At 37.5% G+C, this 18,141-nt stretch overlaps 1 protein-coding gene across 5 annotated transcripts in view; it reads right to left on the bottom strand.

The window, feature by feature from the left end:
- Positions 1-18,141, bottom strand: part of LOC106169537 (genetic suppressor element 1) — a 73,754-nt gene that overhangs the window by 6,189 nt on the left and 49,424 nt on the right. For all 5 annotated transcript variants that reach the window (XM_087012266.1, XM_087012264.1, XM_087012267.1 and 2 more), the window contains exons 4-11: positions 5,314-5,538; positions 4,893-5,092; positions 3,542-3,726; positions 3,118-3,321; positions 2,572-2,796; positions 2,110-2,315; positions 1,543-1,718; positions 158-1,286 (exon numbers count right to left, since the gene is read on the bottom strand). In XM_087012266.1, coding sequence (XP_086868392.1) covers positions 158-1,286; positions 1,543-1,718; positions 2,110-2,315; positions 2,572-2,796; positions 3,118-3,321; positions 3,542-3,726; positions 4,893-5,092; positions 5,314-5,538 — 2,550 coding nt within the window. The remainder of the gene's footprint in view (positions 1-157; positions 1,287-1,542; positions 1,719-2,109; positions 2,316-2,571; positions 2,797-3,117; positions 3,322-3,541; positions 3,727-4,892; positions 5,093-5,313; positions 5,539-18,141) is intronic.

The raw sequence follows: 18,141 nt of genomic DNA, 5'->3' as shown, positions 1-18,141 counted from the left end.
AATAAAAATTTTCTAAAAATTATAATACTGGTAACATAAAAGGAAATATTTTTAGATTAAATACAAAATCTTACTTATGACACAAATATAAAATTTCTCTGAGACGACAATGTTAAATAGAACCAAAAACATCAAATGACTCGATTCCACTTCCTACCTCTTCTTCTGTAAGATGGAACAGCCTCCAACCCAAGTTGTTTCAGAAAATTAGCCTTTTCCTTGTAAAATGGCTCCCGATTTAGGTCCTCCACCTTATAACTGGTTGTAATCTGCAGAGGAGATGTCGCCCTCTCAGCCTCGTCTACAACCACCGGACTAAGACTGCACTCTCTGTACAATCTCCTTCTCCTGCAAACTTTTTCAAATTCAAGGTCTGATTTCTTATCCTGGTCCACTAATCCAAAAGAGCTGAGGAAGCCCAACTTCATTGGCGACTTATCCATCCTCAGCGGAGGTCCTGAGGCTATGGTTAATAAATGCTGCGTTCGTCTCTCCTCTGGGGAAATTTCATCCTCCTCTCCTTTCCATGTTTTGGAGAGCCTTGCTTTACGCATCATTTCTTCCTCAATGTCAAGTTTGCTGCGGCATTCTTTTGGGGTGGAGTCTGTATGTTGGGCATGCTGTCTCAGCATACTCTCATATCGTAAGTACTCCTCATGAAGTGCATTAATTGGGTCAGACTCTGCAGGGGGTATTGGCTGTCGTCTGCTCAACTTTTGTTCATCGACTGTCTGGGATGTTGTTTCAAAAGGCCTGTAATAGGAATGATTTGCTCTGGGACTAACCTCTGGTCTTCTCTCCTGTTTACTGGGGTACCTCAAAGCAGCAGAATTTCTGTCAATTGGCACTGGTTCCAGCTTGTCTTGGCTGACCTTTGTACTATCTGCTGCTGCACTGTCAACTCGCCTGTCATGACTGCCAGGAGAGGCAAACCCAGGTGACTGTTGCAATGTCCAACGATCTTGTGCAAGGATTCTTTCATTGCGTAACCTGCGTTCATAGTCTGAGAAAGACGATCTCTCAAACCCATTAGCCAAGTGTCTAAAATCTATCGAAGATTTTGATTTTTCTGTTGACTCATAGGGACGATGGAGATTGATTGGTTCTTTATGCTGATTGTGGAATGATGGTGGAAGCTGATGGTCAAGATCCAATGGTGAGAGCATTGGCTGTTTCAGTTTGGGCGGAATTGCAGAGCCACCGATAATTTTGTCTTGCTGGAGGCGGCGCTCTCGCTCTCTATTCACAAGTTCTTGCTCTTTGGCAATTTGATCATGAAGAAACCTCTGAAATAGTAAAAATAAAAATAAAAATAAACCAAGAGTTGAATGGATTAAAAAAATCTAAGTGCATCCCTCACAGTGAGACATAAGATAACAGCTGATTGATAAAATACTAACAATCTGTAACTACTTTCTGTAACTTAAAACATTACAAGTTGCAGTAGCAATTCACATATGTTGAGTTTTAGGGCAGTTTTTTAAAACTCCAATTTTGTTTTAAATGTGAACTCAACCTACAAGCTGAACTCTCACAACTAACCTGGTGAGAATGTGACAAATTTCTGTCTTTCTCAAAATGCAGTAAGTTAATTCTTTCCCTCCACATTGCTGCCTCTTCTTCCATTTTAAGCGCAAGATGTGAATCTCGCCTGGCAGCAGATGCAGTAGACAGGTCCTGGGGCAAGCTGGGATGGGGATAGCTGTGTGAGGGTGCCACTGCATGGGGAAAATACAAGATAAGACATAGCTTTAATATTACAAATTTCAGCCCATACTTCTGGTTTGTCAAAAATTTGATTCAAACAAGTCCAAAAGTTATGTAATAAGATTGCTTTAAATAAGTTAAGAAAGTTCCGCAATACAGATTCTAACTTTTTAGAATGTCATTTCACAGGCTATAAAATGTTATTATAGCCAATGCCAAAACCATATTTTCTATCACTTATATATTTCTAAGCCAATTAAAACATTTATTCTGTATTCTTTAGCAGAACTATAAATTACATTCTAGTGAACAATTAAAGTACAAAATAAGTACATAAAACAAAGCAAGCCCATTTTTAAAAATTCATTTCATCCTGATAAATACAGTGACTATGAAACTAACCTAGTCCTAATTCTGCCCTTCTCTCCTGTTCTCGTCTCCTGTCCTCACTGTCTCTGCGCTCCCTCTCCCTTTCTCTCTCCCTCTCTCTGGCTTTTTCTCTTTCTCTCTCTAATTCACGTTCCCTCTCTCTCTGGCGTTCTCGTTCTCTCTCTCGCTCCAATTCCAGTTCATGTTCTCTTTTCCTTTGCTCCTCTTCAAGTTTTTGCCTGAAATTTTTAAAGCATTCATTTTAAAGCATATTTTCCTTCTATTAATTAACAAATGGATAAGTTTCTTTCTCCAAATTATTGAAATTTTATCTAAAACACATCAAAGACCAATGTATAAAAAGATAGCACTTTATAACTTGTCTAAAAAAAGTAAAGCTTGATAAAAATATATGTTACGTTCATTACATTCTGTGCGTGTGTATGTGTGCATCCACATACCCAAACCCAGACACATGACCACAAATCTACTGACCTCTCACTCAGTACAGGTGACCGGTGGTCAGTCGGAGGCCGAGCACTCGGAGACATCATGGCCAGTTGGTGCTGGAGGAGATCCGGGGGATATCTCCCCGTGGCAGCGGCAGCGGCTAACATGTGGGGGTGGAGTCCAGGATGGGGCATCAGGCCTGGGGGGAGGTAGTGCATGTAAGTGGGGTGCATCATGCGATACCGTTCCAGCAACAGTGGGTCGTCCATCCTGTAATACAGAGGACAAAGTTAATCAGGATTGGTGAAATGCTAAGTAAAATATGTTTGAAGGTTTGTATATGCAAGTTGATCGTCGAAAGTGTTGAAAGTATTCATTGACATGTATCTATTATATCTATCCATCCATCCACCTATGTACATCAAACAACAGAGACCAACAACGGTTTAGAGTTAAAATTACATTTATTCTAAGCTTTGATAATGAAATCACACAAAACACTCCCCTTATCACTTCTGTGCAAAGTTAATGCTCATAATAGTTTTTTTTAAATGAAATATACTCTGCAGGACAGCCAGACTTGAAACATACCTGTAGCCAGGATGTGAGAATGGCGGTGGCAGGAACCCAGGGTAGGAGTACAGAGATGGATCGAAGGGAAAATGCGAAGGGAGCGCTGTGCGTGAAGACAGCTCCTCTCCAGCTCTATAAGGCTGGAATCCTCGGTGAAATAGGTCGTCTCTGGTAGTAGGGGGCACTGCCAGGGTGCTGGTATGAGAGGTACTGGCTGGGTGTCTAAAAATTGAGAATGGATTTTGACTGATCAGTCATAGAACAAGGAATGGTATCAATTTTCTTTGCAAGATATCTGCTATGAACTTTACTTAGTCGTAAACTGAACATACACATATTGGGACAAATTTAACTAGATTTGTGTAAATGGTTCCTTTAGAAGACACAAGCCAGTCTTGAAAACTCATAAAACTAATCTGAAAATCACTCAATTCTTGCTTACCCAGAGGAATGAGTCGCTGACTCTCTTTCTCTACTTCGAAGGGCGTCTTCTTCTTGTCGCCTTTCACTGAGAAACATGTGAGCAGAGGACAGGGAGTGCTGCTCGCTCAGCCTCTCTTTGGTCATGTTCAGGGGTTCAATAAGAGGGATCCCACTGTGAGCAGGTAGTGGGGTACGATCCATGCCCTATAATAAACAATATATAAATATATGGAATAGATATTATATATATATCATGTTTAATAAACATTATTAATATTAAATTCATTTAAATTTCATCAAAAAAAGAGCCATGAAATCCAAAAAATTAGAATAGTTCCATACAAAAAATTCTTACAGACTGTTTATGATAAAATAAAGTAACTATTGGTCTAAATGATTGGCCGTGTCTTTTAGCAACATAAAATGACCAGAATCTTAGGCAAGAATGGACTACTACTAATAAATGACATTTAAAGAGGTAAAAAAATTGATCTTTAAATTAAGACCACATTTTGGGCTAAAGATCATTTCTGAAACAGCCCAGAAAACGCTGCTCCATCTTCCCCCACAGGTGGGTGTAGGTCACCTACAGGTAACAGCTAATTGGTGCCTAATGCTCACTTCTCATCTTATTTGAAAATACCTGGTAGGTTTAAGAGCAAGTGGAATGTCCATACTTCAGGATAGAGTACTACAGCATTCCCCACCTTTACTCTACCTGAGCTTGAACAGCTATTTATTCACTGACAGTCAGGATACATATTGCAATTGGCAACTGACTAGCTGATTAATGGTGCAGCGGGCATAAAAAATTGGGATTTTTCCAAGTTAAAAGTACAATCAAACAACTACATATTTTGGCAATTATTTTAGAATATTTTCTTTCATCGTTTCTCATTGTTTCTTTGGGCAATATAATTTTGATTAGGGCAGTAATTTTTTTCTGCATATTCAGATATTGCTATAAAAAAATCACTGTAGCTCACTGAGATTCTATCTTATTAATTAAGGGGAAATCTGCATGTATTATATATCATTATTTGAAACTATGATTTTTCTCATTATGTGATTGAGTGCAGGGCGGATCCAGAGATACATTCTGACAGTTTTCCACATTAACTTTGTTGATCCATCCTCCATTTTTTGACGGTCTTCTGACAGAAAAAATTAGGTACTCATCAACGTAAACTTAGAAATTTGACCGTCTTCCGGAAGACCCAGAAGACAGCCTCAATCCGCCCCTGGCGTATGAAGAAGGTGTCTTTGTCTAACACTGAGTAGCAAACGTACTGTAAAGACTTTGTATAATGTGTGAAATATTTTTTTCCTGAGGTCCACTGGCCAATGTAACCAGTGGGTAGTCTGCTCACCTTCCTGTGGCTATCCAATCCAGATAATGTGCTATGTGACGGTGTGGGGGCAATTGTCACCACAGGAGGTGAATTTATACTGCGCACTGATTGGTTATTGGAATAGACCAATGGGGGTGGAGGGCCTCTCGCTGGTGAAGAACCCCTTGGACTCGTACTGGATGACGTCGGAGAAGTGTTGGAAGTGGAATCACGATTGTCTGAAAAAAAAATTCATTCCACATGCATAAGAATTTTTTTTGCACAATGGGATGTGGAGGCGAGTCATAAAGTTCACTTTTAACAATTTCTTCCACAAATTTTGTAAATATTAAAAAATCAAATTAAATTGATGAAGTAAAAACACCCATATATGATGAGATGATAATGATGATGATGAGAGAGAGAGAAAAAGAGAGAGAGACAGAGTTAATCCCCCTACCTGGTTGATCACCTGCTTGCTTTGCCAACTTCCTCAATGCTGCTGCGAAGCTGGAATTCCTCGTGGCACTCAGAGCAGCATTGCTGCTTACGGAACTGTTGCCAGGACTACTGGATGTTGCTTGGTGATGGAGCGGAGGGACAGTGGCTGTAGTTCGAGTTACTGGACCACCAGAGGCAGAACTAACCATCGTCAGAGGGGGCGGCTTGGAGCCTGGGGGAAGCCCTGGAAAATACAAGGAAAAATACTTTAAAATCTCCGTCTGTCTCTTTCTTATGAAGAAAATGAATTATCTTTAAAAAGGTAAATTCACAGTCAATCTCAGGGGTCCTGAAAATTACAGGCAATTAAAGATCACAGCTATTTTATGTTTTTGCTTTAAAAATAAAATTCTTTACACAAATAAAAAAAGTTTTTTTTTATTATTGTGGATGTCAAAGTGTCTCAACACAAAAAGTATCAGACATCCAATTAAATGCTGCTGCAATTAATGATGGATTTGAGCTTAATTAATTCAAACTACCTCTGAAACACCTTGTCCAAGTTCAATCATAATTGATAAGATAAATCTAAGACATAAATATGTATTCAAAATTTAATCCAAGACAACTGACATTGCCATTCTTTTCTTACTAGTAGTTGCATGCCCACCTTATGTTCAGTCAGGAAATTTATATAGCAATATTTTATTCACAATTAGTCTATCACATCAATTAAGGTAATTGGATCCCTTTAGCTACCATGCACATTTTGAATGTCATGTCCATAATATTGAATGCACATCCGTATAAATATAATCCAGATCAACTAATAATCCCATAGAAATCACACTGTGCCTTAGTTAATAACATTTCCATTCTAGGTTTACTGAAGGAAATTTAATTACATGTATTCACGGTAAAAATCTTTGATGTGTTTCATAAATTTTTGTGTTAATTAAACGCAATGTATAATTAAAGAACTGAAAAGGAAACTCTTGTGCCCAGGTAAATCATACACTAATTGCTGATGATCGGAGAGCTTGTGAAATATGAAACAATTTATCTGCTTTGGGTTATTTAGCATTGGTTTATGTGTACCGTGTGTAGACATGCATGTGTATCTGTTTGAGAGAGAGAGAGAGAGAGAGAGAGAGAGAGAGAGAGAGAGCACAATACAAAGTGCCACTACAACATGTTTCCTCTACAGGCACTAAATGCAGGAGACAAGACAGTACCCAACTCCACTTAAATTATAAAACAAAACTAGAATAAATGCAAAAAAAGGACACTGAAATTTCAAACGCCTGCTACTTAATGACCTAGAATATAGTTCAAACAGACTATTGTGCAAAAGGCAAGCACACTTATAGAACTAACAAACTGTTTTCCCCATTTCATATATCACTTCCGGGCTTAAAATACTATTTCCTGATTTCAAAGGTAAAGGACCAGAGCACTTTACTTTTTGCTCCTTCCTTTTGAGTGAAACATGAAAACAAATTTTTCTTTCATAAAGCTATCATATTTCATTATTCACACAAGGCATGTCTCTTTCTCTCTCTAACCAATGAAAAATCTTTGATTTAGGCAAAAAGGAAAAAGGAATAAAACTCAAAACTAAAAGAGAAAGTCAGAGAGAGAAATTTGTGATGGCCAATCTAGCAAAACCCTTCTATTGATTTTACTCCAACCATTCTCTATGACTTTCTCCCTCCTTCCCCCCCCCCCCCCCCCCCCCAACTCCCCCATCTACTTTCACCTACAGAAATGCCGAAGTGATATTTCACGCCTATCAAACTCAGGTGCTCAAAGATCCATCTTAAATTCCATCATGTAAACAACAGATCTCTGCTCAATGTTTTCCCATTGATTTACAGCCTATGCTGTGTATACAAGTGATCTCACCTCCATAGTACAGAATATAGATCTTCTGCTACAGTACTATGTATCCAGGAGCCCTTTCAGCATGAAATTCCTCGCCTCCATTTCTTTGTCTTCTCTACAGCCCCGAGCTGGTTTTGAGTAATCAGTTTGATCTAATCCTCTTTTTTAATCCAAGAAATGACGTTCGTCATTAATAGTCATAAAATAATCTCATTGTTCGACAATATTCTGCCATAAATTCCCCTACCCCTTCTCTTTTTTGTTCTCTCTCTTTAGGTATTTCTTTCCTAGCTCTCACCAAATTTGTCAGAAATCTTCAATATTTACCTTTAATTCTTCATCATGTTCCCATCTCTTCAAACCTCTTCAATGACTGTTAAATATCTCTCCCTTTCTCCCAATTTCTCTCTTTTTTCAGCTTTAATCCTCCCTGAACTGCTAAGCTCAGTTCTTTGTTACGCATTGCCCACCAAGAATCAATAACTTGGACACAGGCTTTAAGGCACGACCTAACCTAAACTATAACAACACGCCATCATGGATCAATACTACGATGAGTAAACACTGCATTCTTTGTGGTTGCTGTTCTGTCATGTGACAGGCTGAGGAACAGTGAGTAAACACACATGAGGGGGAAGAAGAGGTTGAGGGAGGAGGGGGGGGGGAGAATGCTTTGAAGTTGAGACAAAGAAAAAAATGTGAACCTGACAAAAGGTTTGACAGTTGGACAGGAAAATATATGTATCGGGTTTCAAGCAAACTCAAATATGAGCTGGCGAGATGATTTCTTCGGGGGTTGGTCTTATCTTGCTATTTTGTGTTCCAGATTTATAGCTTACAGTTTCATGGCTAATCAGATCTGAGTGAATTCTTCCACATTTTTGTCTAAAACAGATTTCAATTATTGATTAAAAAAAGTAAGTAAATCATGAAGCTCTATTAATCGGCAATCATTTAGCTGGTAAAAAGGTTTTTTTTCGGAAAGCAGTTTGTGTTATGGATTTTACATTAAAAAAGACCTCCAGGGATAATTTTTTTATTGTGAATCCCTGTTAATCACTGACTCATGCTGGCTGCAAGATGATTGATAGCCTGCTATTTGTGAGACCCAACGCTGTTTAATAATAAAACATGGTCAAGTCCATGTCCAGTTTTCCGGACCCAGGTCAACATGTCATCTCCCACTGGACATAGGTCAATATGCCCAGTCCCACTGGACCCTGGTCATCATGACCAGTGCCTAAAGAATAGAAATCTTAACAAAATCAAATCAATATCCACACTAGCAATGATCAAACTACTTTATGTTTTAAAATTACTAATAAAAACAACAGCCAAAATGACATACCTTCAGCCTTACGCTACTAAATCTCAAATCTCACAGAGCAAATATCCAATCCAGCTGGCTAGAAATTCATTCATTATTCATTCTCCTTTGTGCTTAATAGCACATAGCAGGCATTAAGCATTAGGCATTAAATAGGCCTGCTGAAAGTCAGTTTCTCCAATGATCAGTTGTGTCTTGGCTTTCAGTTAATTGCCCCGTCAATATCTGTACACAAGCTTGTGCTCTCTATGCTTTGATGAAAAATCAATTGAGGACAATTTGCAACTGCCATTAAGTGTTTGTCGTAAAAAAACCCATAGGTTAGAAATAAATTATGGCGATCATGTACAGTGACTGATACAAAAATGAAAAATCACTTGTTAAGTACTGCCTAGACTATCATTTGTTATAACATTAGATATTTATGTTGGGATATCAACCAATGAAAAGTTACTGCTGCTGTCGGGGACTTGTCAGAAAAGGGATTCAATGTTTTCATTTTGAGGATAATATTTTACAAATTATGTATCCCCATGTATATTAATAGCCAAACTTCACAAGTTCATAATAATATTCAGGCTCAACTACCGTTCACTATTAATTGACTTTATAACCAAGACTTTTGGAATAAAATTATTTGCTATTAATCGACTATACACTGTTGGAGAAAGTCATGAACAACCTCCTTAATTAACACTGCACATCATTGAGGAAACCATGAACAATGTCTTAAATTATGTTCACATCTATGTGGTAAAATACAAAATCTCTATTCCTAATCGACAGAGCATCCTCTAGTTAAGCAGTCATTTCTATTACCACATACTACATGTTGTTAATTCTAATGTGCATCATTCGAGTCTCAAAGCTTAGCGCAATATCAAGCGAGATTTGGTGGGATTTGGAGTAGAGTGGGGTCAGAAATAATGGCAGACTAGCCAGAGAGGTGTGGTCAGGAATATAAGCTGTGGAATTTATCCACCAATGAGTTTCTGACGAATTTCTTTAAGTTAAAAAAAAAGGAATGAAACAATGATTAAATGATTTTTAATTTCTAAGCATTTTATCTATCAACATTTATCTTAAAATATAAAGTCTGCTGATTATAAAATTTTAAGTTATCTAATGGTCATTCAAATTTAATGTTCTATGATAAATACTGATATGTAAAATATGAAGAAAATTAAAAAAAAAAAAAAAAAACATCATTACTTTTAGCAAAGAAAATTTGCTAACGTCAAATTAAGGCAGAGATCAAGGAAGACTTGGGCAAGAATGATGTCACAAATAAAATCAATATCTTATATTGTGCCTGTACATCAGGGCATTCAATTTAATCTGCCATAGGTTAGACAATCTGAACGTAATTACTTTTGATCCTCTGTTAAAGACGAGATGAGGGTTTTCCCTAAGCTTAAGATATAAAATCTGGCTATTTCTATAGCGGTGAGTAATTTGCAGATAGGTTGCTAACAGACTGGTGAACCACAACAGCTCACTGTCTCAACTATATGGCTGACTCTTCAGTGGGTGATTCAGGAACAAAATCATAATCTTGGCCATTAATTTAGTTAAAGCAATTTATTAATGGTTTTTCAAATCAATTCTGAGTGAGCAAACCTTCTGCTTTCCTTTATTCTTTATCACCATGCCAACCATGTCTCAAGATTTCAAATATGACTACAGCCCATGAGACAAAGTGACATTATAAATTATCTCAGTTTCTTTCTTTTATTATCTTTTTTATTTTATTATTATTATTTTTTTTTTTTTTTGGGGGGGGAGACCTAAGTTAGTCAAAAATGGCTGATGAGAAATTACCTTGCCATGTACAGGTACATTGTATCACATATGACAACCAGCACCTTACCTGAAGAACATCTGCTAAGTCTAGTCAGCCTTTTTAATAGTCTTCTGAATAATTAATCCCTGCACTTATTTAGACTATTTGATTCATCCAACAACTCATTTCAACTCACAGGTCAAAAAGGCAACTGGGTAAAAATGCATTTAACATGCATTCAACTGCTCGTTGATAATTACACACTCAACTGAGTAAACTTCACCGGTGTGAAAATATGTACCTTTCTCTGTTTAACAACCGCCTTAAATCTTTTACGGAATACATATTAATCCCTGTCTCATAAAGGCTATGTTTTTTTAAAATCTATTTCTTAGTAAGGTGACTATGTACAAATCTTGTTTACAGTCTTCTTAAGTAGGTCTCATGTCTTCTAGTTTGATATGAAAACTGTGGCACCAAATCTTCATGGATAAGGCATATCTTATATTGCACACTTTGAGATATGTTATCTTAAGTCAGTTGTTTTTGAAAACATGGTGGTTGGAAATGAAACAAAACAGATCGGAACCTGGTATCATGTACTCCTCATAAAATGGATACAGATAAATATTTCATTATAACTCCAATACAACAATTTCAGAACACAAATATTTTTTAAAGATGTAATTTTAAGGATACAATTTGACTGATCATTTATTATCTAATTCTAGTTATCTTCAGCTTGTTAAGTGTCCTCTCATTTAAATGTTTCATTTTCATATCTATTGATAAACTTACCCAACACTGTGTACAAACCTAACCATACACCACATATTTTACTCACTTGTAATACACCACAATCATAACCTGTTCTTTGACAATTCAGTTTGACCAACAACTTAAAACACCCACTCCGACTTAATGTCCAGACAACAAGTTCCCTTGGTCAGTTTGGCTTCTTCAGAGTTGCACTTGGCGAACTGACCATATCACTGGCCAGATGCTGACCCCCAGTCTACCCTTTCAACTGCACTGACCTGTGGCTATCAAGGATGTCCAAAGCCTAAACATTTCACTGAACACATCAAGGTATCACCTGATTTCATCTGGCTCCCAGCAGGAGAAGACTGCTATTGTCCAATCTCTCCCATCTTGATCAATTTTTCAAGTGAAAGATTATCACCTGTAGAGAAGGACATAATATTAATCCCCCAACACTAATATGGCTAACCTGGCATCACACCATACACAAAGGAACTGTAAGCATGGCTGGACACAATAGCCACTGGTCAAGCTAAGATGGTCAATCCCTCACCCGGCCGCATAACACAACTTACCTCACCAGAAAAAAAGTTGATTCTCCGTTTGATTAAATACCGTCGAGGAATCAGCGTATCCGCCTCAGATCACAGAGCTTAAGGCGTCTCTCCTCGCATGTCACAAATTTATTTCCTTTCCTTAAGCCTCAACAGTCAGGTTAACCTATGACCTTTAACCTTGCCTTTTCCAGCTGCTCGGAGGGGCACATGTCTCAGCGCTGCACCTGTCAAAGCAGGGCAGAGGTCGGGCTTATCAGGCGTAAAACACCTTAACACTCGGGCCTGACCTTTCGCGGCACCACACAGGCCGCCATAGTTCCATTGTGACCCAGGGATTTATTTGCACACACTGACAGCGTATACACGTTGAGTAATAACACAAACATACAAAGGAGCCAATATAGGCGAAAACAACCTGCCAACAATGGAGAGGAAAATGGATCAACATCATTATGCAGGTCATAAAACCTCTAGTGTGGATTTCAGTTTAACACATCAGTTAAAGATAAATGGAGTGGGGGAGTTCTTTTTTCCGGTTTGGGGAGATTTGAACGCAGAATCTTCATATATACCAACACAATTAAGGAGATTTTATATTCTGTATAGATATGGTTTCAATGCTTAGGCATCTGAGAATAAAATATGCCACAATTCAAGTTTCAAATTACCTCTTCTTCTTCTTCTAGAGTATATTATTAATCAGGCATGCTTGATTTAATCAAATTGTCCTTAAATAATATTCCTTTATCAATCAACTTAAGTCTAATTTTTTAGTTACTCTAACTACACAAATCTATATCTTGCTTAGTTGAAAAATCTTCCTAAAGACAATCTTACTCCAATATAAACCTTATATCAGTTCAACATCTTTTGAACTGTACTAAAATAACCCATCCTTTATTGATACTTTCTGCTCAAACTACCTCAACAATATCCCCAGCAGGCCTGTAGCAATAACGAAAGGCGAGTGGCTTTTTTCCTGAAGGAAAAGGAACCTTTTCACCAAGAAATATAACCTTAAACCTGCCTACATAACCAAGTTACAAGGTACTGATACATCCCATTATAATATATTGACAAACTTTAAAGTCTCAACATAATGGGTAAATTAAAAAAACAGCTGCACAGTAAGATATGACAAGTGTTTTATGATTGATTAAGCAACAGATGCACTCAATATCCCAGGTTCAATGATCCCATTTAGAACTAAGTGTTTTGCCTAAATTACAAAATGTGACCTTTATACTAAGCCCCACTATTGATTTTTATCTTGCGTTTAATCTCACTGAAACAGTTTGCACCTGAAAATGTCAGTATATTTTCTCCCACTCCATCTTTCTCTCAATCTTGCCTTGTAACAAACAGTCAAAGAAAACACATTCACAGATGAACAGGTATGATAATCCCTTAAACCCCCCCCCCCAACCCCCCAGCATCATATCTCCATCAGACTGTGAATATATCCACTCTAACCCTTACACCTGTTGTACATTTCCCCTGCAGCATCATCTTTTCTAGATCAAAAATGATCAAAAATCATTTTTACATTTTAACAATACATTCATCTCTGCTGTTTTGCCCATACAATATTTAACCCAGAAACAAACCTTGATTAATATAAATTCCTTTGTCAAGCAAAAATTACCAGTGCCCATTTACATTTTGTATTACTAATTGTGTTTGGTGTCTTAATTCCCATTAATCCTCTTAGCAGTAGCCTAATGAACACATAAAAATTGACAGAACACATATTACCAGTTTTCTTACTATTGACCCTTGCCTGAGTTACAGATCATACATGTACCATATTGTTCACTTTTAAATCTCCATATCAGTGTTTGGAAACAGGGACTGGAATGTGTATTTAATCTGAAACTCTATCTGTGAAAAACTACCCACACAATGTTCAGGTTGCTATGCATACTGGAATGAAATATGATGTACCAGTTAACAAACCACCTTTGTATTCTGTCTTACAATTTCAAATCCATAAAATATTTCCTGAACTTGTTACAATTTGGCACATACCATCTATGTACTTTGTGAAGTCCTCACAGGCATGTGGTGTACATGAATCCAGATGTCTTAAACCAGAATATCCACAAACTTTGAATCTCTCTGCCCACCTGAGTATAACAGAGGTCACCACCCCGATAATGCCGCCTCCTCTTCCCTTACATCTGTCACCAACTCCCACCACCATTCACACGCCAATTCCTACCTGACTTCCAGGGTAAAACCGTTAAATTAAAAAGTCTTTGAAAGATATATTCCTTGTGTCAGACGGTCCCCAATATTTCAGCAGATTATCCCTCCACACACAGCACACCTGAGTGGAAAGATTAACCTTGGCTTACATGGCACTTCCATAGCTGTCTCAGTACTGCTATCTTTCCCATTTATCTATCTATCACTGCTGACTACCATGGCCCCATTCACACTAACCACTACTACTATGACTATCAAGGACGTGATTATCTTGATCCTGTCACCTGCTCTTGTCTAGAGCGTGAAGAATGCAGCTGTCTGTCTTGCTTGTGAAAAACTGACTGCTTTACCTCATGTTATGGACTCAAAGTGAAAGATTGCAAGCAACTTACAGTCTTTGATGCTAAGCAAGTATGTTCGTCAAGCACTAGACCTGTCCTTAACTGGTTAACAAACTGCTGGCTCTGTTGCAGAACTGAACTCATCCATGAAGATTTATCTCTATCTCAGCTATCTATCTATCTATCAAGGCTTAACAGCCTCTTACACACAATGACTCTGGTTTGGTTGCGTACAGAATGGATTTAATGTAAGCCATTCACAGACTAGCTCCAAGCAGAGGACCCGTGTGAGTGTAATTACATGTGGGCATTGGTAAAATGTGATTCTGGAGTCAAGACGTCAGTACAGTGAGTGGGTGTATTAGTGAACCAGGTGGGGGTTGGGGTAGGGGTGGGGGTGGGGGGTAGACTGGTGACACGCTTGTCCCAATGTGACCTAGACAGTTGATTGCAGTCAAATCATCTATTTCCTGTAGTAGTCAGACCTAACAGTGCTGGATGCTATAGCCTTATAAGCTAAACTGATACTTTAGTCTGATGTCTTCTGATTATGGTCACCTTCATTTCTGGGTAATACAATTAATTTCTTTATCACATGGTGTGGACTTGAGCATGATGTAATGTAATCAATATCCTGCTTACCCAAACAAACTCACACCACCTATGATGTACATAAAAAACTGAATTAAAACACAACCAACCATGGACTGGTAGATGAACTGATACAATCATCATTTTTCCAAAGCCCCCAAAATTTTAAGAAATTCATTCCCTGTTCCCTGCTTTACTGTGAAACTGGACTGTACCACAGGCAACTATGTGAATGCTGCCAGCATCACCCATGTCTGTTGTCTGCTCATAGCCAGAGGTCATAGGTTGTATTATAATACCCTTGCTGATGTGTCTTGATAATGGGAAGCTGCTATATTTTGATGCCAAGGTGAGTTGACAAATCACTTCTCAATTTCCCCCTTGGCTAACAAGGATTACTGGCAAATTTTAACCACTTCACTAACTTTTCCAAACATTTTATACTGTCATGCTTTACATAACAAGAGCCGCTCACAATAAATCATCTCTTTGACAGCAAAACACCTTGTTTAATTTCCAAAATATTTAAGCTTTTTTTTTTTCAAACATTTGGATATTGTGCAATGATGGAATTAAAGGTGTCTATTTATTTTTTTATATTTTGTACAATTATGAAGAGTTCATAATTATCTAGCTAGAAATCTGTAAATTCAAAAGTTCGTGAATCATAAAATGTGTGTGCATGCATGTTTCTGTCAATGTGTATTTGATATCAGTTAAACCATTACATTTCTTATCCACCAACAGATACATTCCAGCATTCATGATTGTTTAAAACAAAGATATATAACATGGATATTATTTTTCCACTCCTGTTAGATTTTTAACTATACATACTAGAATCTGGTATCCAAAACTCGTATCTGAGGATGGGGGGAGGGGGGGGGGGCAGATACACAAACCCCAGAGGGTAACCAGTACACAGGCCCAGAAGGGAAACAGGTACATGAACCTTTTAACAATGTCACACTAAACAATGGGATTTGTCTGGAGTGTCTTTGTTAGGTGGTAATTACCTATCATATGACATGACACCGTGACATTAATAGCCATGTCAGGGTACGAGCAGGATAATTAGTCACTTTGGTGAAGGACTAAAAACACCTTTTCCCTCTGCTGTTAATTTATGCACCATGTGTTTCAGAGACTATTTTAGCTAATCACTCATTTTTTTATGAAGAGGAGGGTAACAATTATCACTAAGAAATTCAGGGTACAGATGACTTGGCTGGAATGAGTATCATGCTTTGACGACCAAAAATACTTCGAATGAAAAAATGTGGCGCATTGCCAACGAGACAAGATATACATCAACCAAACCTTAACTGCCCTGGTATCTAAACTGTCTCTCCACTTTAACAGTAATGGTCAAGGTGGACATCCCTGACCTGCCCAGAAATTGTATAGTAATCGAGGTAGCTACACCGTAGACAGTTTGTTGATACTTATCTCAGTGGATTGTTTCTCCTTTAGATGATTCTCAAAGAGTGAAAAAACTTAAGTACTGCAGAATTTCTTTTCCACATAACAAACGCACACACACAAATTTCTGTGATATTATGTAATGGAATACTACTATTATTTGCCCATTTGGCCGAATAAAGCAAATTTTCAATATTACAATTTCCTGCATATTTCAGAACATTTCAACGATAAAATCTGAATTGAAATGCATACAAAGGAAGGGTTAACTGCATTATCTCTCACAGATATCCAAGCAAAGACTTGTCACACAAAGGGTCTTACTCAAGGCTAGCTTATATCATACATAGGTTTTGACAATGTGGGTGTACAAAGGTGTGCACATATCTGCAAACATGTGCAAAGGCAAACTTTTCTCTCAAGGTTTTTTTTAGTATAAATGCATGTCAGTGATCCCCAGTGTGGAGTGTAAAGTGTACTGATATTAATTTCCCCAAGGTGACAGGAACTGCACGCCATGCCCTCAAGTCACACACTAAACCTATTACCAGGTCTATAACTTATTCAACGTGAACTGGTTACCAGCACCCAGATACCCTTACATCATGTATTCAATAATTTCTTTTTCTTTTCAATAATTTCTTTTTTTTTTGCTTACAGATGGGAGAGAATTCTGCTCTTCACCACCATATGTGGTAAAATAATAAACCTATTATGTCACCTCAATAAATAAATAAATAAATAAATAAATAAATAAATAAATAAATAAATAAATAAATAAATAAATAATTTTTTGTCCCAATCATGTAAAGATTATATCCTGAACAGTCATCAGCAATCCCAGATTTGACTCGTACCAAGATGCTTGTGCCTATTTGATGCAATGAACTATGTGTAATACAAGCACCAAGTAAAGAAATCCAATCAATTTACTAATGAAAAAAAAAATGAATGCATTTCATATGAGCTACAAATCAAAATGTAAAGAGCACTTACAGAACACTGGACGACGACAGACTTCAATCTTACAGGCAAAAGAACAAAGGGTTCTCTATGGTATTAATCTATGTCTTTGCACCTGTCCCTCTCTCAAGTACCAACACAATATTGACATTAGGCATACCTCTGTCTCCTCTTTACTCACATCCACCATGGGCAGGGTATATATATATATACTTCATGATGTTTGCTAATCTAATAGGATACTGTCCACTTCAGTTTAACAGATTACATGAAGTGTGTGTGTGTGTGTGTGTGTGTGTGTGTGTGTGCACGCACAGTTGTACTTAAGTATACAAATGTGCAAAGTGCACATATACCAACTAGTTTGTTTATTTGTGTGGATTTATCTAATGTATTAAGTCGTTCATGTTTATGTCCACTCAGTGTCTTTAGCTGTCTCATATGTATATATCCAGAGCATAGTGGTATACCCTTTTACATAAAATCTTTCAGGATCTGATCGTGACATCAGCAAAGCTTTCTAAAATGCTAATATCTTCTCTTAATCAAAGTAAAAAAAAAAAAAAAAAAAAAACTCAATGCTCAATGCCCCATTCCCTAATAAAACAGCCACAAGCAGCCCATACATTGATCGTAATTGCTTTTTATCTGAGGCTCCAGCTCATCAGTCTTTATTGAATCTTAATGCATTCATCAATTTTTATAATATCTGAGCAGATGTGCTTTAAAAGGATCCAGCTTCTGCTGATGCTGTCTAAAGAGGCTCAGTAGACTTGTGTGTTAAACTTGTATACTTGTTTAGCAGTTGAAATATATGCCACCAGATGATCCTTGCTAGGTGAGAACCTGAATTCTTGGAAATCTTTGAGGAGAGAGAGAGAGAGAGAGAGAAATAGCACACATTTTCAAAGCCACATTGTAAATTCAGTGTGCATATATACCATGCCACAGCATATCCCTTGCTTCCATCAAAACAATAAAGGCATTTTTCCAACAGAAATAATGCCAT

Source organism: Lingula anatina, chromosome 4, assembly GCF_051362555.1.
Source record: "Lingula anatina isolate TDL-2025a chromosome 4, LinAna3.0, whole genome shotgun sequence".
NCBI classification, from domain to species: Eukaryota; Metazoa; Brachiopoda; class Lingulata; order Lingulida; family Lingulidae; genus Lingula; species Lingula anatina.
The sequence above is the reverse complement of the archived record's forward strand: the minus strand, read 5'-3'. Positions and strand labels throughout refer to the sequence as shown.